The 23,467-nt window shown below is 44.2% G+C and overlaps 1 protein-coding gene across 1 annotated transcript in view; it reads left to right on the top strand.

Annotated features, from left to right (window-relative positions):
• Nucleotides 1–550: 550 nt before the first annotated feature.
• LOC119172855 (ovochymase-2) overlaps nt 551–23,467 on the top strand; it is an 88,741-nt gene continuing 65,824 nt past the window's right edge. Inside the window, exons 1-6 of the mRNA XM_075893170.1 lie at nt 551–844; nt 8,961–9,080; nt 12,636–13,634; nt 14,200–14,270; nt 18,561–18,655; nt 21,846–22,117. Coding sequence (XP_075749285.1) covers nt 8,978–9,080; nt 12,636–13,634; nt 14,200–14,270; nt 18,561–18,655; nt 21,846–22,117 — 1,540 coding nt within the window. The 5' untranslated portion in view covers nt 551–844; nt 8,961–8,977. The remainder of the gene's footprint in view (nt 845–8,960; nt 9,081–12,635; nt 13,635–14,199; nt 14,271–18,560; nt 18,656–21,845; nt 22,118–23,467) is intronic.

Below are 23,467 nucleotides of genomic sequence, written 5' to 3'. Positions count from 1 at the left end.
AGTCCGGATGGGGATAACCCGTTACGCGGCGGGAATCAAAATCGCGACCCCGAACGCTGGGCCGGCCAGTTGGCTGTATACACAAGCATTCTCCATCGTGGGCCCCGCCGCAGTGTTGCCGCGCGTGCAGTAAAGTGGTAAGCGCGTTTCGTGACGTCAGAAACGCCGCCATGACATACCCCCGGCCGATACCTCGCGCACGCAATGGCAGTGGTGTATCGAAGGGCACAGATGCGTCAACGTAGCAGCCGGGCCACCTTGGCGTCGGAGAGAAAAAAAGAAACAAACAAACAAAGAGTAAACAAGTGAAAGTCGGTGCATGGCCATGGCACAGAAAGAAATGAGTAGTCTTGGTGAGGCAGGAAAGCAAGAAAGCTTGCCGAGCAAGCTCCTAAAAACAAAAAAAAAAAACGCCGATGGTCCGCCCCCTGTGGCATCGTCAGGCAAACCGCGTTACGCCATGGGAAAAGTGAGCGCGTGTTTTGCGAGTTAATCTGCCACCTCGCGAAGCCGCCGGGGCTTTTTCACCCTTTCTTTTCCGGCTGAGGAGGAGTAGCGACTTCGCAGAAGCTGCCCCCTTGACGATGACGACTAGGGCGACGTCGACGTCGAGAAATCGCTAGACAACATTTCGCAACTCCCGCCGGGGGGAAACTGCCGGTCGCCAGCGCTGTACGCGCGATTTTTTAACGTCCCGTGCCAGAGGGCGCACACACGCACGCGTTAAAGAGTCTCGAAGTCAGCGTGGACGAACTGTACCGACGCGACGCGTCGCGCACCTTCGCTTATGTACAAGGTGTGAAGAAGAGCAGCGATTCTGCAGGATTAACTTTCCCGAGAAGAGGTGAGTGACAGCCTGTATATACGGTGTCACCCAAGTGATATTGAAAAGCGTGCGCTCTTGTGCTTCCTCCTCCGTGACTGTATTCTTCGCCGTTTTTATGATCACCTGCATTGTCCTTATTGTTACGTTTAGCCTTTTATTTTCACTATGGTTAGCCACTTATTAGCTTTTTCTCATAAAATTTGCTTGTCCATTCGGCATAAAATGTATGTTCTGACTGATTCCCATGAACCGTCCTCAGCATTCCTTATATAGCCACAGAAATCACTGATTTCCATTGGTTCTGACCCTTTCTTGTATCTATAGGCCATGTGAATGCATCTGTCTGGTTGATTGGTGCACAGGAAGATGAACACATAAATTTATCGGTAGTGTTTGATAAACAGATGGCTTATCCGTGACCACATATTTTTACCCGGGCAACTGTCAAGACGTTACGCTTGAGATGAAGCTTACTTTTTTTCGGTGAACACTGAAAACTCCCGGATAATATTTCTGTCCATCACACTTGGGGGCTTCGTCATCTTTGTGTGGAGGTTGTTGGCAAGCCTAAGGCACTCGGTTGCTGACCCGCAGGTCGCGGGATCGATACCCGGCTCCAGCGGATGCACTTTCGATGTAGGCGAAAATGCTGTAGGCCCATGTGCTCAGATTGGGGTGCACGTTAAAGAACCCCTGGTGGTCAAAAGTTCCGGAGCTCTTCACTACGGCGTCTCTCATAATCATACAGTGGTTTGGGGACGTTAAACCCCACATATCAGTCAATGAGGTCATTAGAAAGCACAATTAGCACACAGCTCACTCAGCTCGAAGCGCACTGCAAATTCTGGATATCTTGGAGCCAATCCTCGCAAGCCTTGTTTAACGTCATGGATTGCAGTGTACTTCGTCTAAGACAGTCGAAATCAACCCGTACTGGGTCACAGTTCACAGTTTCACGTCTTTCTGGACATGCGCTGTAAACGATGCTATAGGCATGCTTTACCTCTCTTTCCTTGCATGTTCTTTTTCTCCACTTTACCATTTTCCTCTTGTAGGGCAGCAAACCGGGTCCAACCTGGTTAACCCCCGAGCTTTTCTTTTGCTTTTTTTTCTCTCTCTCTGGGGCTGTTCATCTCTTTGTTCTATAAATGTGGGGCTAATGTCAGACGGGTCTGAAGATGCAAAGTTTGCCACGAGTACGGGATGAGAATCAATAGAGTATCTATTGCGTGATATTAGTACCAGGTTTTACGAGGAAGCTGTTGCGAAGTGCCTCTACACAACACACTCGAAGGAAAACGTGAACGTACAAGCCTCTTGGTGCTTCGCTGGAACACGCCTCCTGCTAGTTTCCGTCGCTTAGAACATGTGGAAGCAGTTGGATATTGCAGGATAGACTATTCTGCACAGGGGTACTGCTAGCTTTGTTTCGTAGAAGAAAAGAAAGACAAGTGGTCATCAGAACTCACGTACGTCTGCACGTTTGACGCGTGCTGCGAAAAAGTTCCAGGATGCTCTTGCTGTGAGTAAACTTGCAATAGTGTGATGGAAGTGATTTTCGGCTGATGTTTCGAGTAATGCTACCCAACGTTGCTCTGGTTGTTATAAAAGGAGCACCATTAGTTAGACGTTTCATTTCACTGAGTAAAGATTTCAGAGTTGGTATCTGAGGAAAACAAGACAGAAAAGGAAATTAGGCTATGAAACACAGAAATGAAAGTACACCTGATAACAGTAATGTGATCTGAAGTTTTATATGGCAAAATCGTGGTATGATTATGAGGCACATGAAGGGCTTAGGAAATTTGATCATCTGGTGTTCTTTACCGTAAACTAACAGTTAAAACGCTTGAACGGGAGACAGATAATTTGGTGGGCCGAAGAAATCGAGAAGTGTGTAGGTATAGCATGGCAACAGAAAGGAACAGAACCGGTTTGATTGGTAGAACATAACTGGTAGAACCCGCCAACTGCAGGTCTTCGCCCGGCAGTGGGTGTAGTTCAAATGCTATTGATGATAATGATGAGGATGACGTCTCGCAGTAGACAGACCTCTAGCATTTCATCTACATCAAAATACGACAAACGCGGCCGCGATCGAAGCCGTTAATTTCGCATCACTAGCTGCGGCCACAGAAAGCACTGTGCCACTGAAATGGACGAGTATACCTTCCTGCCACCTCACCCGAGTTTTATCGCTTGTAGACTAGTTCTCAGTGATCTAGACATAAATCTTCATTCCTATATAATACGATCAGTTCTCCACTATTACCGAATACCTCGCGAGGCTCTAAATTAGCGCTGTGTGCCAAAAAAATTACCAACAAATGGTGGACTTCATTTATACCGGCGAACGTCCAGTTTCGTCATCTTTGACGTCATTGTGTGCATAGTCCCTTTATGACGTTCTAAAATTAAAACTTAAGCAGGTAACGCGTAAAATAGAATTGAGTTACTCTAGTCGTTGGAACACATTTTTAAGACTGCATGCGTCCTGTTGTACTTCCACTTTAAAGTTCATTCTCGCCAGTGAACTCTATTGAATACGATTCATACTTTCTTTCATTCTTTTAGTGTTTAATTGTTAAAAATGTTGCTAAAGACTGAAATTGTTTTCTGCAACATCTAGAAACCCAAAGAATGGATAAGTACGGCTGGCACAGAAATTCCAATAGCGTCAGCGGCCTTCGCGGTAACCAGGTTTGTTTACAAGGACACGAACTTGGGCGCGTGAGCGGGTTTAACAAGTAGCTCTGAAAGTCTTTAACCTATGGCCGCATTTTATTCTCCTTACGCCGGGTACACTGATTGCTGGTTCTTTTCGCAAAGTGGTCCGCAGATGAGGCGACTAAAGCTGAAGTCTAAGGCACTGTACAGAGGTGAATGAGTCATAACTATCCAAGATTCTCTGAAACTCTTCAGGGAAAATCAAGGATAGCACCTTCTTTTGCTATTTAATTTTCCCTCTGCAATGCAAGATAAAGGACCTTATAAACTTGGAAATGTCATTGCGGCATAAAAGCGAAACTTCTACAAACACAGCTAATATTAGAGTATATTACTCGATAACCTTGTGGCCGAAGCTGAATATATCTGGGGTTTTACGTCTGTAAATCATAACGTGGATATGATACGCGCCGTAGTGTAGGTATTCGGAAATATCGACGACCTGGTGTTATTTAATTTGTACTGGAATCGCACAGTACGCAGATCGTTACGATTTAGCCTCCACCAAAATGTTACCACCACGGCCGGTATCGAAACAATGACGAGCAGCCGAGCACCCTAGCTACTGATCGCCGTGGCAGACGTAGCAAATGATGGAACCTTAAAATATGTTCACATATATTAAATAAGCTTTCAAAGGAATTCCGTCAGATTCTGACTTCACTCCTCGCGTGTTAGTACAATCAGGAATCTGTGCAGCATGCTTTGGAAAGTAGTAGACAAATCTGCACCCTTCGACGGTTAAGGCTTCTATACCTTGCGAAAAGAAAGAGTTCCAAGAAATACACGTGTCATAGTTTTAAAGGATGAAAAATCCTTGAACAGGGGGCGTCGCTTGAGCTAATGTTTCGGCAAGTATATTTGCCTGTGTCAAGGCAGGGCCTCACATAATTTACTTGCAGCGTTGATGGTTTCCAAGCGCTGCTATTGTCCACACACTGCGGAAACCTATATGCAAAGAGGTGCAAAGAAGGCACAGTACTGAGCTTGCTGACTTTTTTTAGCATTGTTTGATTTTTCTTCTATTTGGAAACGCTTATCGATATTCGCTGTTAGAAGCTCTAATTAACATACAACAATTCTCTTTTTATAGAAACTTAGAGAAAAACTTGCTGCTTCAATATTGAAGATTTCAGAGCTTCAGCTTTGACAGATTTTTTCCTTCGTCGGTAATGCCTGAAGAAGTGCAACCAACAATGGCCGAATTCCAGCACTAATAATTCATGAACTATCCATTAGAACGCAAAACAACTTCGCGTAGACATCACGTATACATTTTAACATTCAAACCAATTTATTACTGTTCTTCTAAAAAAACTAAAAAGTAATTTACTCATAAACTTACATTGTATTGCTCACTTTTATTAGAGCCTACATCTTGTTATAATTGCTCTACTTGCAATATCTCTTCACAGAAACCTTGCATAACGGTTCATTAGGAGTCTCGGCAAATTTTATTTGGTGATGAACACCTTTGCCGCACTGACAACGAGGGCTTGTACAGCAAAAACGCTATTTGTTGTTCATACTGTTTTTAGTGCTGTGCATACGGCTGCCAGCCAGGCTACAATACTAGCTGTCATTAGAAAGTGAACGAAGTAAGCTTTCTGATGCAATATTAGAGGAGCACAGTAAGCGTAGCGCGTCATCAAAGAATGACTAAAATGTGGTGCAGGTACCACCGGAGTGGGACCTCCACTCTAGGTTGAAAAGCTCAATGCACTCTTGAGCCTTAAAACTGCGTGTTAGATTACCTGAGACGCCAGTCAAACGAGCACTGCCGAGCATGATAGAAACAATGTAGCTCGGCGCCGTTAAAAACGCAACTTACAAGCAATCTGGATTTTTTTTATACTTTGTGCTCCAGCATGCATTTCTCGCTCGAAAGCTGCCTTTGTCTTCTCGAAAACTTGCCTGCCTATAGGTATCAAAATAAAGAAAGCCCACTCAATGGTTCGTTGGAATGTTTCTTGTTTCTGAATGCTAATTTCCGTGTAATGCCCATTCGTGAACTCTGGCTTCAACTGTAGCTGTAGTGAATAACAAGTAGGTATTTCTTCGCGTTCCCACCCGGCACCCTCACGAGTAAGTGAGACCCCGCTGTCTGTGTCAGATTTTATAGATTTCTCTACGACGTCAAATGTTTCTCACAGCATTCTTTTACAACTGGCTCATTTTACTTGATTTGCAAATAGATTATGGCAATCAAAACCACATACAATCCACCTCCTTTCGTTATTAATGTTCATTTGTTTTTTTAACTGTTCTTCTTAGTGGGTCTTTTAACTATATTCCTGGCAGCCTCTGACAAACGACTATCGAAGCATGCTTGGCACTTATGAGTCCTACCAGCGTTGTTAGTAATTAAACTTTTGTGGGGCCTCATGTGAGTGAGCCAAGACACTTGAGCTGAGATTGGTAAATAAAATAAAAAAATGTCACCACCATGACAAGTGCGCTTAATACCTAGCAAAAGTTGTGCTGACATAGCCGCTTAGATAACTGATTCTGGCAGAACTACTGCGTCTAAATCCAAGAACATCTGTTATGGTAATGTTACGTCCTTTCCTCGCCTCTTGCAGGGATCCTTTGCCTCTTTCAAGAATTCTAGAGTAATAACGTTCAGTCAATGAGTACGGAGGAGGTGAAGCACTACATGGATAGACAGAGATGCTATGGTCAGTAGAGTAAACTGGCGGCTACCATACGCTGGGAAAAAGAAGGAAATGAATAAAAGACATTATAGAAGGCGACACACACACACACACACAGAGAGAGAGAGAGAGAGAGAGAGAGAGAGAGCAAGAGAGAAGAACTGTACGAGGTATGAATGAATGTGTCGCACATGACACATTAATGTTTGTCCTGAAAGCCACTTGCCTGCAAAACGTGCCTGAACGCCCGCTTAATGCTGTTAGCACTCAGGAATGCTAGGGCCAGCATCTGGGTATTGGTTTTCTCAATAAACAGCGACTGTGAAGTTCATCTAAAGAACTTGAAATTTGTAGTATGCTTATAGATGTATAGCGTTAGCATATCTGCCTTCGCGAAGAAGCATGGCTGCTTTGTCTTTCTCTCTCTGTTTCTCTTTTTCTTTTTTGCAGTCCCCTTTCCGTTAGCAAAATAACACGCACGCACTATCAATGCGAAATCACTATTTGGGCAGGTTGCCAGCTGGCGTCCGCCGAATCCGTTTCCGTAAAGCATATGTCACCCATACCACAGGAACTTACGCCAACACCAACAGCTGCCGCAGCAGCCACTTGCAGCCGCGGAGTAGGAGAGGGTAATCTCGAAGAAGACAGGGTAGTCCGCAATCTAAAGGAGTACGTCCTTTTCCGCCGTATCAGTCGGCCTTCAACCTCTGCGAAGGCAGTGTCGCAGCAGCATGCATAGTGACGCAACAACTAGTTGTAATCCGTTGTCGACGTTGTTGATGCATACACAGTGCCTCAACTACGGAAAGGACGTGTAAAGCTTTGTTAAAACCGCTTCAATTGTACCGAATCCGGTAAGTTAACACAATCAGACCCCTCGCATTGCATGAGTCTCTATAGCGCGACTCGGCAGCACCAATGTGCATTGCATCTTCGGCACTGCTTTAACTCCGACACAAAAACCAAGCCAAAGAAAAGCTTTCGTGTACGTATAAAATAAAAAAATACTTAAGGAACCACTGTAACAGTTTCAACATCACATCAACTTTCTCATTTGTTATCCCCTCAACTGGCCGACCCATATAATTAAGTACATGGGTGATCTCCAAGCAACAGAGTTAATCAGCGATGCCCATATCTGTGAATAAGATGCCAAGTGTGCTACAACCAACAGTGTCAGCAGTCATTGTTCCATGACGACAGGATGAAAGTATCTAAAAGGTCAAAACTATTTTCCTGTGATCCATGAGGACATTCCAGTCGTTAACGGCCTTTTGTCACTCTTCCACGACTCCACCATAACAAACGTCCTTAGCGGCTGCAAAACGGGCTGCCTGTAAACACTACACTGTTGTATGCAAACGAGGCGGCAGCTTCGCTTATACGTTAAACACAGCCGCAACAATCGAAGAACACACGTGGCAGCAGGAGAACAGTCCTTGAGAGCGCGTTGATTGTTATCCTGTGCCGTGACGCGCTGGTGGCCGTAGGCCAAGGAGAAGCTGAGAATAACACATAGGATTTCACCTTGAAAACCAGCTCGCGAGTAGGTTCCTTTTTTACGCCGCACTATGCAGACGCGAGTTGCAGCGGCGCGCGTGATCTTTACTTAGTAGGAAAGAAAACGGCCTACAAAAACCAAAAAAAATACAGCAAACAATGCAAAATGTGCAAAATGAGACTGCGCTTCTGAACAGAGAGAAAAATGTAGGATGGATGATGATGATATGTGGGATTTAACGTCCCAAAACCAACATATGATTATGAGAGACGCCGTAGTGGAGGACTCCGGTAATTTCTACCACCCCTGGAGTTCTTTACCATGCACCCAAATCTGAGCACACGGGCCTACAGCATTTTCGCTTCCATCGCAAATGCAGCCGCTGCAGCCGGGATTCGATCCCGCGACCTGCGGGTCAGCAGCTGAGTACCTTAGCCACTAGACCACCACGACAGGGTGGTGTAGGATGGAATTGGATGAATTTACGGATGATAGCATTTGATTGGCTGCCGCAGGCTTGGACAAAAGATACCCCGGAGTCTTCCATTAACCGGAGTCTTCCACTACGGCGTCTCTCATAATCATATGGTGGTTTTAAGACGTGAAACCCCACATATCAATAAATCAATTGAAAAAGAGAGCACCGCCCTAGAAAGGAAAGACACAGAGTGAGTGAGTGATTGATTGATTCAGTGAGTGAGTGAGTGAGTGAGTGAGTGAGTGAACTGTGAAAGCATCACGGTGCAGTGATACAATATGCGCCTTTCTGGATGTTCAGAAATCAAAGGGTGTCATGATCATTCACGCTTAATCTGCGTATAGCTTGCGGGGCGAGGAGAAATTTTCCAAATGGAAATGCAGGATACAACGGCGACTATTTGTACCATATATAGTGCTCCCTGTTGAAGTAAAGGCAGTAATTCCCATGTCCAGGCACAACGAACAATAAATCACCTCAGATACACTGCGAAGTGTTCAGCTGTATTGTGTGACTATCATACACGAAGCGCTGACACCGTGAAATGAGAGCAGCAATAGAAGGAAAGACGCACACATTTCGTACATGAAAACACTGGTGGCGAAATCTAGGTGTGAAAGTATGTGAAAAAAACGAATAACCAGATTAGCGTACGTACGTTTCCTCGAAGGCTGCCACGCAGCGCCCAGCGTGCTACGCATAATCAAAGCGCTTTGTCCAGTGAAGTCAATGTGCCTCATCAATCACACGTTCCCTATTCCCAATGTGCAGGTACTAGAGCAACGAGCATGCGCACTGGGCTACTGGGCGCAGTGGTAGTGATCTCCCTTGCGAGCACAGCAACGGTCACTGGAGACAACTCGACCATTCTCGTGCGGTCCAAGAGGCAAGGTAAGCGAGGAAGATATACGCAGACGTCTATACCATGCAGTCAACTGCTTATGATAGAGGCTCGAATAAAGCGATGTTACGTTTACTGAAATTCAGCTTTGCGCGTTGAGCAAATGCACTAATGGTACGCTGCGGCATTTTGCCAAAGGAAGATCATTACGGCTCAGCCATTCCTCCTTGGGCTCACAATGTTCTGGTAGCAGGAATATCAATTCCCGAGAAAGACCATTTTTGAATAATTTCAGTCAGTACATCCAGAAAACACAGGTGACTATGCTGCGTTCTGATTGTTGAAAATAGTTGATACTAACCCGATGTTCTTGCAGATCTTGCTTCGCGAAAATTCCAGTGTCGGCCACACCGTCGGAGTCAGTGTCGTTGGTTGTGAGAGAAATGCTATTATTCCTTCCGCGACCAAAAGAAGCAAGAAAGCTGCAAATGAAACAATAAAACACCTACAGGTTATAATCGAACCCAGGCAACGTTCGTAGCCAACAGGTGTTGTACCACAGAGCCATGCTTAATGCTTCAATGTGCTCCGGAAAATAAAAGCATTGTGTGAACGGTCTTGTTGTGGAAGCAGTGCCCTTGAATGTAATACTATGTGCCGGAAGCGTATAATCACGCCATCACGCCAGACGCCATAACATGTGAATTGCGCAACGAATGAGTCCTTCGCTGATTCGCTAGCGAATGAAACACGGCATAGAATCCACTTAACAAGTGTACTTGTAGTAGGCAATGCTGTAGTGTAATTTGAAATGCCAATCTTATACGTGCACAGTCACTTGCTACCTTTCGGAACGCTAAGGTTTCGGTACGCTAAGTTTAGCTTTATCACCTCTTTTTCTTGCCGTATACGGCAAGAAAAACGCGGTGACAAACCCAAACTTCATTGCACTCACGTATGAAGTGCGGCTTCTGAAGGCGGAAACCTCCGGGTCGGGTGGTGCCCACGAGGTGGTGTCTACCGATTGCAAATACGTAGGTGAGGCATAAAGGGGGCCACACAAATAATAAAAAAAATCTCCGCATCTCTACGATGTGAATCATGGCGAATGAGCTAAGCTGTGGATATCCTATATATGTGAGCGACCGTACGTCACCCGAGCGTTGCCCCGCATAATGTAAATTAAGTGACATAAAGTATACATAGCAATGTTAATTTATTTCACCTTCATGTCGTCTTAGGCAATTCAATGAGGATTTAGAAAATTGCTGGAATGGATATGCCTCGAAATTTAATCCAAGAAACTGTGATTAAGATACCGTTTTATTTTGGGTAATTTGTTCGGACATATAGTGTTCGACGTGTGCCTTTGTGTTAAAGGTTTCGTTCAAAAGTCTCGATATTTAGGCACGTTTTAGGAGAGATCAGTTCATCAATGCTCTTCTTGAGGGATTATTTTCCCCGGGAACAGTGCTCTCTTACCTTGAAACTACCCTATGCCTACGTCTAGGTCTATTTTAAAACATCTATATGTGTGTGTCTCACACATGTTTCGACTATAGCAGCGGTTCTATACCATGACCTTAACGAAAGACAAGACTAGGTCTTAAAGAGCTTTGCCGCTAAAAAATAAAACAGCATCCAGTTCTCTCACTACCCTGCTCAAGGCATCCGTACAAACACTTTCTTTGTCCCTCGCTGCTACTGCACGTATCCCTGCTTACATTTTTGCTGTATCCGCGCAGCTGCACATTCAGTGGCAAACCACATATATACTTTTCGTACATACCCTCCTTAAATTACGTTTCATCAGGGAGTATTAGGTCAACGGTAAATGGCATTAGTCATATTTCATTCAACGCCCCGCCGCGGTGGTATAGTGGCTAAGGTACTCGGATGCTGCCCCGTAGGTCGCGGGATCGAATCCCAGCTGCGGCGGCTGCATTTCCGATGGAGGCAGAAATGTTGTAGGCCCGCGTGCTCAGATTTAGGTACATGTTAAAAAACACCAGGTGGTCGAAATTTGCTGAGCCCTTCACTACGGCCTGTCATAATCATATGGTGGTTTAGGGACCTTAAACCCCAGATATCAATCATGATTTAGTCCATACTAGTTAATTTTAGCCACGAATAGCCGGTATTTACTATTATTTACCGAACGCCAGTCAGCATTACTCACAATTTGTTCAACACTAACGAAAATTGGGCATAATCAGCAACATCTGAAATTCTTGTAAACCACCAATTTTTAGTTGCTCATATACTGTTACTTTGATTATAAGTATGCATAGTATTCTATGGATATCTAATAGAAATTTGTGGTTATAAGTTGTTGCTTTTTGTATAGAATATTATAGTAACGTACACAGTGTGTTGTTTTTCCCCCAACTGCATGATTCAGTAGGCAGCTGCAGTGGGCAGACGTGCTGTCCCTGAAACAAATCTGTCATGGGACGTGCGTAGCGATCTCCTCGCCATCCCAGCACTGCATTATCTCCGGGACTGGTGGCTCAGCGTTAAGGACGTAGGGAATAGTCACATTTTTTTTCTACGGGGAGCACGCCCTGTACATACAGCTTACGCATGAAAACACACACACACACACACACACACACACACACACACACACACACACACACACACACGCACACACACACACGCACACACACGCACACACACACACACACACACACACACACACACACACACACACACACACACACACACACACCAAGTTGGTCGACGTGCAGCTTCTCGACGAAAGCTGCTTCTCCCTTCTACCAGGCGCCAGAACGGTGGCGAACATCGGAAATGCGCACCATGATTCACTGGTAGCCTCCATGCTTGTGTTTTCAACGTGGCCTTCGTAGCAGGGAAAAACCTGGCGCATATGCATATAGAAGACGCGCCCGTATAGGCGGGTAGGCGACCTCACACATACAAGCACTCCACATACGCCAGAGAGATGCATTGGAAATCCATGCACGGCGACGGAATCTCCGGAGAATGTCAATGCTCTGCGGCTTGCATTCTACACGCCGCTGCTCCGCTACTGCGCTGTCACGTACAGCGCAAACGCAAATTGCACGTATTGCTTGTCTCTGTATGCGACATTTATTATCAGGTACTCGTTACGCTTTATAGAACCAAGCTTTTCTCCTTATCGAAGCGTAGTGCCTCCATCACAACGTTCCATAGCCTCAAAATACTTGGTGCTTGACAGTTCTTTGAATGATTAGTTCAAGAGGAAAGTTACGATGCTTTGATGAAAACGCAGTAAAATAAAAGAAGTGAATACGTGAAATAAGTTTGATGGAATGTTTGCCAAAAAGTTAGTTTCGCATATAAATAAGGTCGTTTGAATCGCTATGTTCTCGCATGAACATGTTATCATATTGTAATAATGGAACTCCCTTGCATAAACTCTTTTTTGATGAACTTATCCAACTATTCACACTGTATTTATGACGACACTTTTTATACAGGGTTTGTCATTTGCCTCCTGGAACGACCGTGATCTCCCTTAGTTGAATACGAAATAACCTGAGTCGTAAAATAATTTTTTTTCTAAACACACTTTCACATTTTCGCTCTCTTTACACCAGGTATTTTAGGATCACTGTTCAAGCCTGTTCTCGATGCTGGTAGGCCAAAGCGGCAGCAACAACCACCTCAGGGCACCGAGCACCCTCATGGAGCGCCTATTCAAGACAAGAATGTCGTGAACCAGTTCCTGGAGAATCTTCAGAGGTCAAAGTACAACTTCAACGTCCCGAGAAGGCGCTCTTCCTTCTTCGGGCCGGCTATCAATGCTCTCAGACAGTTTCAAATATGCACCACGCCACTCACAACGCCTGGGAAATGCCGATACGTCAGAGAATGTGTGCTTCCCGCGTTTCTGGAAAACTTTGACCTGTTTCTCAGTTACTCATGTGTAGTCAGCAATCGTCACCTCGGTGTGTGCTGTCCCGACGAGTTCTTCGGCAGTTTCCTGAGTCCACGCAAACCTTTGTTCCCCATCCTGAGTGGCATTCTTAACATCGGCAAGAAACCGCCTAGTCCGCCACCCGTGCAAAATCCCGACTACGAAGATGGCCCCGGTGGGCCCCAATTTCCCAACGTTGATCAGCCGCTAACGCCCAACGAGCCAGTGGACGGCCATGGAGGTGTACCTCCCCAAAACCAGCCCGTGCCGCCCCAGCCTCAGCCACCGGTGGAACCTCAGCCACAGCCACAGCCACAGCCGCAGCCACAGCCACAACCTAGTCCAGCGACAAGACCTCCTCCAGTACAACCCCCACCAGTGCAGCCTCCACCAGTGCAACCTCCACCTGTGCAACCTCCACCTGTGCAACCTCCACCGGCACTGCCTACACCATCGCGGCCACCCATCGTGCAGCCTCCGAGACCTCCGCCTAGCAACTCACCAACAGTCAATGCACCCATCCACTTTCCAGATGACGATGAGGAAGAGGCGGAAGCGCATGATGCGTCCGCGCATCCGCAGAGGCCTCCGTCTCAACCACAGCCTAGCGGTGGGCAGACTAGTAAACGGCAGAAGCCGCTTCCTCCAATGCCTCCTGGACTGGCTCAGTTAACGACATGTGAGTGACAGTTCTTGATTATAGAAGGCGTGCATTGATAGCCGACTGTTTTGACGACTGGGCACGTACTGCTGGGCTTTATTTTAGTTCATATTTCTATAATATGTAAGGATGCATCATAGTTGGACATTTTCATTAAATTTGTTTATTTGTATACGATCAGGGCAGAAGCAATAAACATGGGAGTGAGATTTCAATTATGGCGTTTACATGCAAGCCCTGCTCTTACGTGCTACTATAAGGGCTCATATAACCCGTCACGTTTAATTGCGGAAAGCTGTAGAGATAAAATAAATCCTAGCAGCAAATCATTGCAGTCGCCACTGACTTCGCTGGCAGTCGCTTGATTCGCTCATATTTACGGTGTCCGGTAGTTTGAGTGTAGGTGCGAACAAATAATAATGAAGGAAGTCGTTGAAGAATGTGCAGCGTTGAAGGAGCGAATGTCAGTTAAAAAAAAGTAAATAGTTACACTTTGTTGCTTTACCTAATTCCTTTCGTCTCTGTCACAAAAGGTGTTTTGTTTGTGCATGATGTGGTGACTTTCTTTGTGCAATGTTTATAGCTTGCGGCTTGAACTTCAAGACGAGAATTGTGGGAGGCACTATCGCCAAGCCGGATGACTGGACATGGATGGTGAGAACTTTTTTTCATTATCGTATTACTGATTCATTTGGGTTTCTATTTTGAAATTGAACAAAACAACAGTGAGCATAAGTAGCGCCGAGTCACTGGCGGTGTCGGGTCACACTATATACATGATCGTAAGTTATATCTATCTTGCACAATTTCTTTGACCTTCTGAATATGTTTTTCTGCGGCTTTCTCAATGGCATCTAATATCATTTTGTGCATGGGGGCTTGTCTTTTATCAAATCCCACTCGACTGATTTGGTAAATATCATTACGTAGCCAAATAACAAAACTTTAGTCTCGTTAGTATTGCTTCGAAATAACACTCAGGATTGATGCTCGTTGTGGTTGGACCAGCATAACAGCTGCCTACGGCGTCATTGGGTGACGAATGCTCAGCGGCCGCCTCAGCGAGGAAGTGGAAACAGTTATATTTTGGCTATAAAACTTAATACTCAAAGAACTTAATACTCATGAAAGACATAATTCTTAGCTTGCAATTTATGAGAATACCAAAAAAACTTCACGCTAACTATAATATTGTGCAGCCTCGAAAAGCGGAAGGGTCATTAGCACTTGTTCTTTTCCTCATTATCTTCATTATGGTGGTTATCGTCATATTCATGCTTTTCTTGCTTTGCGTACGCAAAAGCATCACCTTTGCTAATTTATTCGTTAGCACTTTAAGAATGGGTCCGTAGGCATGCGCCAAGGTTCGCTTCGGTGGCAGGGGAGGGGGAGGGGAAGTTCGTCGAATCAGCCTCTCTCAATTGTGTTAATGTATGGTGCTGAGTTCGCACCCCCTCTTCTTGAGTGACCAGGAGGGAGGTGGGCGTCCGCACGCCTATGAATTTGTCTGAGCTGAGCTGAAAAGGAAAAGCGTGTCTATATTAACGCGAATGCGTTAATTAGCTCGTTTCGCAGCAATTTCGGCGTTGGTGACGACGTGGGCTTCGTTGGTTTTGAGCGAAATATCCTCTTGTCCGCAACCGAAAAATTGAGAGAGATGCAAATAAAATAAATAATAAAATAATTCCGGGTCCGAAGGAGAATCGAACCAGAGTGTTTGCGTGGCAAGCAGGTGTTCCATCACACACTGACGCCTCTTCTTGGAAGTACAGTTGACTTAGCTTCATCTGGTTAGAATTGCAGTGAAAACAAGTCTTCTTCTTTATAGAGGCGCGCCTCTTGTGTACAGGCTTCACAATATAACATCTAACATCGCAGTAGTATTGCGGCACGTAATTTCAGCATGGCATGTTATTAATTTTTTCTGTGGAGTTAAGACATGTAAGCATGTGTGTGTTTGATTCGATTTTCATTGTATTTTTTAATAAGTGCCTATCTATAGAAACTAGCTGCAAGCTAATAAGTATGCATATCTGCAGGAAAAAATGTATTACTGTGTTATCTGTATTATATGATTGTTTTTTTGTTTTTTTATGTTGTTACCTCAGAGCTGACCTGTACACTTTTTTATGTTGCACATTGTATTGGACCGTCCACTAGCCACTTTAGGCCATCGGTCCAAATAATCCCTGTAATTGCATATATCTATTCATGAAAATAAAGTTTCATTGATTGATTGATTGATGGTCTTACAAGCGCACATTGTCATCGGGAGTCACAATACTGATTGTTGGCCTATACACACACACAAAGTAAAGGAATACTCCATGACAAGCACAAACCGCTTGTGCTTGTTGTTGAGTGTTCTTTTACTTTGTGTGTGTGTGTGTTATTTGTGCCCAAAGCATGTCATCGGGAGTAAAAACGTGAGATTATGATAAGGACTTCGTCGTTAAAAGCTGGTGTTCTATTCCAAAAGGCACAAGTGTTACTGCGCGCATTCACTTAAGACCGCGTAGTGACTCTATATGTCTATAATTAACAGTCGCTGGAGCATGCACTTTATACTTCCCAACATTTTGGCAATATCTCCGGTGGAAAGTTGAACTTTTCAAAAAGCCAATGTTTCTTCATTGTCAACCGCAGCAGTCGTATCAGCATCACGTCGCCTTTACAGTGGCCTCATAGCATTACTGGATGTCACTTTCACTATATTTGGTGTACACGACAGCATCTGGTCATCCGTTGTACAAACTCTTCAAAGCGATGTAAAAGCTGCCATGCACTTAGATTTCTCCCTATTTGAACGTAGGTTCTTATTTCGATCGTTTCACCTCAGGAAATTTCGGTATACTTGTCATACTGCAAAGCCCCCCTCCACGTCTCCAAGAGTGGTCAAGGCTGTGTCGGTTCATTTTCCTGTTCTGGTGACACAGAATTGTTATCTCGTCCGGCGCTGGCTCAGCCATGAAATCAAGGTGGTTTTGCATTCCCCTATGTTTCCGTCACGGCTTTCACCTTTTGCCCCGCACTTTATTGCATATACTAATACACCCGCTCAGACATTAGCTTGCTACCATCTGGGGTCATTACGTGTCTTGTCGGATAGCCAAATTACCCGTGATCCCCAATCAACTGAATGGCCTTCTTTGTATCAAGCTCTTCTGGCATTTCACCGACGCTTGGAGGCTACGCGCCTTGGTCAACGAATTTAAAGTGAAGGCCGCAATGACCACTCTTCTGCGGCCCTTGGTGTTCCAGAATCGTCAATTCTGGGGCACCAATTCGGGGGCACCCCACGATCCCACTCGGGATCGGTGGCAACAATGACAGGTGGTATGCTCATCCACTTGCCCGAATTGCGTCAAGGTTGAGACCAATCGACATGCGGCGATTGAATGTGTGGTCGCCCACCTTTTCAGACGTGTGGTTTATTCTGGTTTTCGTAAAGAGGGAGTGTGAACATTCGTGTCCGGCGGCTGACTTCCACGTGGGCGCTTCTCAGCTTTTTTATTAGTCAATGGAATGTTCAGCCTTTGGTGAAACCGATGCAAGGCTGTGGCTGGGAATTGCCGCCGGCATGTCTTGTGGCCGATAATTGGGCGAATAAAACGAGCGATCATCAAATTCTTCTCTGAGCAGCTTTTGTTCTTAGGGAAGCACGAGTTCTTGCGGAATCGGTCGTGCCCTTTTGTCAATGTTAAACACGGAAGGGTACAATTTCTCTTTCCACTAACGTGGTTCTAAACAGTGCCTTTCGAGTATTAGTACATGCTTTGTTTTCAACAATTCGTGTTTCATTGCATCTATTGTGCCGTTCTACTATTGTATTTATTGTGTCATGACATCCCATTCTGTTCTTTTGTACATGCATGCCACGTTTGCCATGTAACTTTGAGTAATAATTTGTTCACTACAACATAGCCATATTTGTCGTGGCACGTAGATGTGCCAACGTCTATGTGCCCCTTAATAATAGAATGTTATGAATTTTTTGTTTTTGTGGATATAATTATTATACTTTTTCTACACAGTGAGTGCATAGCAAGTGTGAAAACCTTTCCCGCTCGCAAGTGCTCGTGATTTAAAGCGTGCTACCTATTACACCGAATGCAGCCTCATGCAAAAGCTTCACTGACGCAGGCTATTTCGATTTGCCTTGTAGTGATCCACAGTTTTTTCTTCTCAAGCATACACCAAGAAAGTCCGTGACTTTTGTAATTACGTATTAGACACATGTTACTTTATTGATGACACGATGCTGAAAATTAGTGCTGTTGGGACTACAGAAAATAATAGCCCGACCATAATTTTTATTTTTCATTCATCCTGTCATTTATATCAAAACGAGCTGCGGGTATGCCAGGGTAAAGTAGTGTAAATAGCATTATGATTTCCACCATCACCGCAGCCACTATGTCTTAGCAACTGCCGCGCATTAAGAGTATCGCTTGTGCAGGAAACCGTATACGTAACTATTCCTAATAATGTGTAAATGACAAGCTCTTCCTCTTGCCAGTAATGTATGCTAAATTACGGCTGAATGTGAGGCTGACTTATTTTTTCTTAGCCCACTTCCTGGCTTTCTTCTGGCCACGTCACTTTGCTGTAAGTACAGCTGGAAGTGGTGCATATGCCACTTGCTTCTCTAAGTCTTATGTTTTTTTCCGTTGTAAACTAGCATTAATCACAATCTCTCCACACCCGAGTAAACGTCATTTTAGTTTTGATTAAATTTCGTATGTGTCCGGTTCGACTAGTGTTGCTCGTAAACGAAATTTTATAGATGCCACTAAAGAACAGTTTGAACGTACTCGCTTTAGCTCCAACATTTTGGTCAATATGAATTAATGAGTAGCTCGTTCAGAAACCTCCCATGCTCTTTTTGGTGCACTGTGCTCATTTCTCAAAACGGACGCTTTATAAATCTCTTTCATTTCGCAGGCTGCTCTCCTGCGGAAGGCGGATGATGACCAATTCTGTGGAGGTGCTTTGATCAGTGATCGATATGTGATTACAGCGGCTCATTGCACTCAGGGGTAAGACTTTATAACTATCTGCAAGTTTAGAGCTTTTACTGACATGCCCAATATATTATACATTTTATATGCTTACTTGTTTACTGCTTTGTTGTGTTTTCGTAGTTTTATAAATATATATGAAGAAGCTGACCGTAACTTTGAGAAAAGTTTCGTGCTTTGCAGCTTTTTTATAAAAAAAGTATTTATTTTAGTGAAAGAGCGTCCGGCGAAGAATATTTCTTGTACTATTTGTTTTCTTAAAGTCTTACCCACATATAAATTAGCTTAGTTTAGAGGTGTAACGCTAATCATGTCGCTTTGCTCTCGTCCGCTGAACTCAATATTCCATCATAGTTAATATTGCACCTTGGTTTACGCTACAAAACGAAAGTACTGCATATAGTGCACATTAGCTATACCTCACTGTTCAGGCACAGATGTATTCATTTGAGCTCCTTCGTTTTGTAGAGCATATTGTGGCTGCAAGAGCGACGGAAGCATGGCTGATTATAAATGTTTCTATAGCACCCTCGTCCAGGCAGCAATAAAATGACAAAGCATCGCAGATCCTTCTTTTACTACGTCAAATAATCAACAGCTATCATTGCATATTGTTGATAAACTTCCAATTAAAATATTTTAAATGATATCTTTTGGATTGTTTTTTCAAGAGGCTGGGCTTCGAGTAGACGGGGTACCAGCAAAGTTATTTTGGAAATTATTATGCCGCGGGCATTGAGTATACCATTGGCAGTACTGCTCCTCTTCTCACTGTACAAAGAACGTATTTCGGAAAATTACGCGTAAGCACTGTAGCCGGAGGAGTCAGTTACAAGCATTAACCGGACACATTACGCAAAACCTTAAAGATGTTAGAGATGCAGTCGCAACACTGCCTTCTTATGTGAAACATCCAAACAAGCGTCTCAAACACTTGTTGGACGCAAATATTCAAGAAATCAGGGGTCGGTAATGTTTTAATTTAAGGCAACTACCTAGGAGAGGCAAAAACATGCACGTGGTATCTGCCACGTATTGAGGGTTTTATAAGTGCGTACGTAGAAGTTTGGTATCTTGCGTGTACTCATTAAATATATATATATATATATATATATATATATATATATATATATATAGTCCAGTATATCCTCCGTGAGCGGTCACAACGTGGTTTATTTCCGACGTTTCGGCCTAGAGTCTGGCCTTCATCAGGGATCCTGATGAAGGCCAGACTCTAGGCCGAAACGTCGAAATAAACCACGTTGTGACCGCTCACAGAGGATGTACTGGACTATATGCAACGCTGCGGCCCCTCAACCATCATGCTGCCTATATATATATATATATATATATATATATATATATATATATATATATATATATATATATATTATGACGTGCGTACCACAGATTTTAGAGTACGAGGCGCGTTCAATGGCAACAAACGCTAATGCAAATCTTTGGAGGCCCAACTCTAAAACTCTCTATTCACATTTAGCGGCCCATAATTGAAGGGGCCCTGAAACGCATTTTGAAGTAACCTTGAAAGGGATTCACTCAAAGAGCATATTGCCTTACGAATTCAACACCGAAAAAAATTTTATAGAATTCATCCAGTACAAGAGCAGTTACAAATATTTGTCGCACGCTGCAATCGCATTCTCTCTTCTATCGTCCTGACGAAAGCGCTGGAAGTTAAGCAAGGGCGGGAAATGGCACGAGCCAAGAAAATACGTCACGCGCACCTCTTGACCTTGAGTATTTTTATTTGTTTTTTTTCTGTGAATACGTGAATTTTTCAGCGTGATTGCGCGTGCATGCGTGTACAGGTATTGGCTCGCTATGGCGACCTCTGTAACGGTGGAGCGCTGCTTGTTCAAATCAGCCAATGGTTGTTAGAAGGCCTTCTGCGAGTGGTTTTTGTGCTTTCTCCGTCATTTCTCGAGAGAAGAAAAAGCATTTTTTTATTTTACTTTCATAAGCGATTACAATTTTCAGGCCGCGTGCTGCTTTTTAATATATGGCTCACGTGTTCTCGGGTGCCTCTACTACCGATCCGCACTGTTTTCTGACCATGCTCAAAAATAGTTTCAGAGCTCATTTAAAGGGACACTAAAGTCCAATAACAATTCGCGTGAGAGTGAAAGCTCAACCTATGACAACGTGTAAAATGACAGTATTATCAACAGCAGTGCCCTACTGACCGAGAAATTAAGTGCACGAGAACATATGCCCTGCAGTAAGACATTCGCAAAATGATCCCTATAACGTCAGAGTTACAGCCTACCATTATTCCCTAGTAATCGAACTAGCTGCACTAAATAAAGAACCTTCCGTGCATCAAGAGGCGTTATAAAGGCCCCTTGCTTTTTTCTGTTGATGCATGGAAAAAGAAACCGCCGAACGTTACTATGCGGAATGGCGCGAGAGGTTCAAAAGTTCCGCCTGGTTAATGTTAATACTAGAGAACGCATTATAGGCAAATAAATCTTTTATTTCTTGCGTTCATATTGTGCCCCTTTGATATGAGTATGACATAGAAGTTAAGAAGGACTTTTAGAGTGTTTTTATAGGGCCTACAAATGCCTATTTCTGGCCGAACTAGACAGGTTGTGCCATCTAGCGGGGCCCGCTTGAATCAAGCACATCTGCCGTCTCGGAGCCAACGGCAAGACATTGTTCAATGGCCGTTGTTGCTGCTGTGACTCCTGCTGCTTTCTTTCTGCTGCTAATAGTGTCGGCAACCATGCTGTAATGCCGGGCAACGTTGTGAAGGGAGTAGTGACGTCATACGTTTTGGTTGAGGCGGGTAATATGATGTGCGCTAACCCTATGCGGGCCACTGAAACGTGATTTAATTTAAAGATAACCACTTCCTAGACAGAAAGTGACACTACGAGGTTTCTGGACCGCTATGTCAACAATAAACGTCGACTTATTAGTTACCTTTAGTGTCCCTTTAAGCATTTTTTCTACGCGAATAATTAATTTGCTTCGGTCATTTAGGGGTGGCTGATAGAAGTGGTGGGAAACAAGCTTCATGTGCAGTAAAAACACCTGTCACCATTGTGTTTGTGTACCTGTCTGATATCTACAGTTTATATAGGCAGAGAGCGTAGGTATTACAAACACCGAGCATAGCAAGAGTGGTGCGCTTTGTCAGAGCTTGCGTTTCATTGCTTTTGTGTGTGTGTGTGCTGTATTGCAGGCTTCGGCCGCAGAACATTACGGTGCGTCTGGGAGAGTACGACTTCAAGACGAACACGACCAGCCGGCTACCTCGAGATTTCAACGTGTCGCGCATTCGACAGCACCCAGAGTTCCGCAAAGACACGTACCAGAATGACATCTCCCTGCTGCGCATGAGTCGCCGAGTGCGCTTCACCGAGAACATCAGGCCCATCTGCCTGCCCAAGAGTCCCGAAGAGTCCTTCATCGGCAAACTGGCCACCGTCGTCGGCTGGGGAACGCTGTCTTTCGGTGAGTCTACGCACGACACGACACAGAGAGAGATACTCTTCATTAGAAAAATGGCGATTTTTGCCGGTGCATGTCTATACACCGCTTGCATGCTACTCTGCATAGGGATGGGGAACAGTACATGACACTGCAGGCTGTCATTTGCCGCCGTGGTTTGTAATTCTGGAATGAAGCGAGAAAAAGAAAAACCTGAAAGGCAGCTTCACATGACACTCTCTAGGCCTAGTCATAGAAAATTTAAAAAAGAAATTGGCCTTCAAAACTTTGCAGGCAAGCACTATTTTAGGTGGTTCGCTTTGGTTGCGTCTGCAGCACGCGCTGCTGTGACCAAATCCTGCCTATGTGGAACACGCGCATTCAGAAGGGTGGGCGTTATGGGAGGTTGGCTTTCCGAGGCTAGAAGAACCACGTGACACTCCCTCTTAGTATTTTCCTTTGTTCATGTGTCTGGACTCTGTCGCATTTCGCCAGGTTGTTCGTCGAATAGGCCGTAGTGGCTCTTTGGGCCACGGTGGTGCTTTGGTCAAATCAGTGTTGAGCAATGACGGAATTCGTCAAAATGGCGCAATTTGAAAGTGTTCACATTAGCACGCCTGCTTGGTCCGTTTGAGTGGCAGTGTTGGTTTAGCAACATGAAATGGCAAATAGTCTTCCTATTCGCTTCTGCGTAACTTTCAAAATATGTCTGAGGCATTCTAATGCAACATATTCTAGACACTGCTCTCAGCCATCCCAGATAACTTGCTGGAAACTCATTTTGAAGGACTTGATCACACGGTTCTTCTTCATGTACAGTCTTTTAATGCATTATTTGTTTCTGTATTTTACTTAGACGTGGATATCGCGGCGGGAAGCGACCTAAGCCTACGTTGCAGGAAAACATTTAAAAAATGCAATTATAGGCGGATAATTCATAACACCACTTGTTCTTGAAAAGAAACCAGGCTTGCGCCCTAGTCTCTTTATATTTCCTCACTGTGTGCCTTTTGTTCAAGTACAGAGCCAAGTTAGGCCGGTATTACTTCAATTTTTTTTGTAGCTGCATTTTTTCTGTGCACGTTGATCGTAAACTTTGGCAAGTAGAGTTTTGAAGTTTATGAGTTCAATAGTCTCGCAGTGGTGATGGCATTAAAACTATATACGTGCAATATTACTGATATCAAGCTACTAAGCTCTGAAGTAAAAATGTAAAGGACTTCATTTGGATGGGTTAAGAAATATATACTCCAGCTTTCATTTGGATAGAAATATGACATATAATGACCGCTGTAAGAACCAAGGCGCGGAGCAATAGGTACTGTTTTGTGGTGGAAGAATATTTCACAGCATTTTTGTTACCAAACGGCTCAT

This window comes from Rhipicephalus microplus, chromosome 4, assembly GCF_043290135.1.
Source record: "Rhipicephalus microplus isolate Deutch F79 chromosome 4, USDA_Rmic, whole genome shotgun sequence".
Taxonomy (NCBI): Eukaryota; Metazoa; Arthropoda; class Arachnida; order Ixodida; family Ixodidae; genus Rhipicephalus; species Rhipicephalus microplus.
This window is presented reverse-complemented; position numbering and strand designations above follow the sequence as displayed.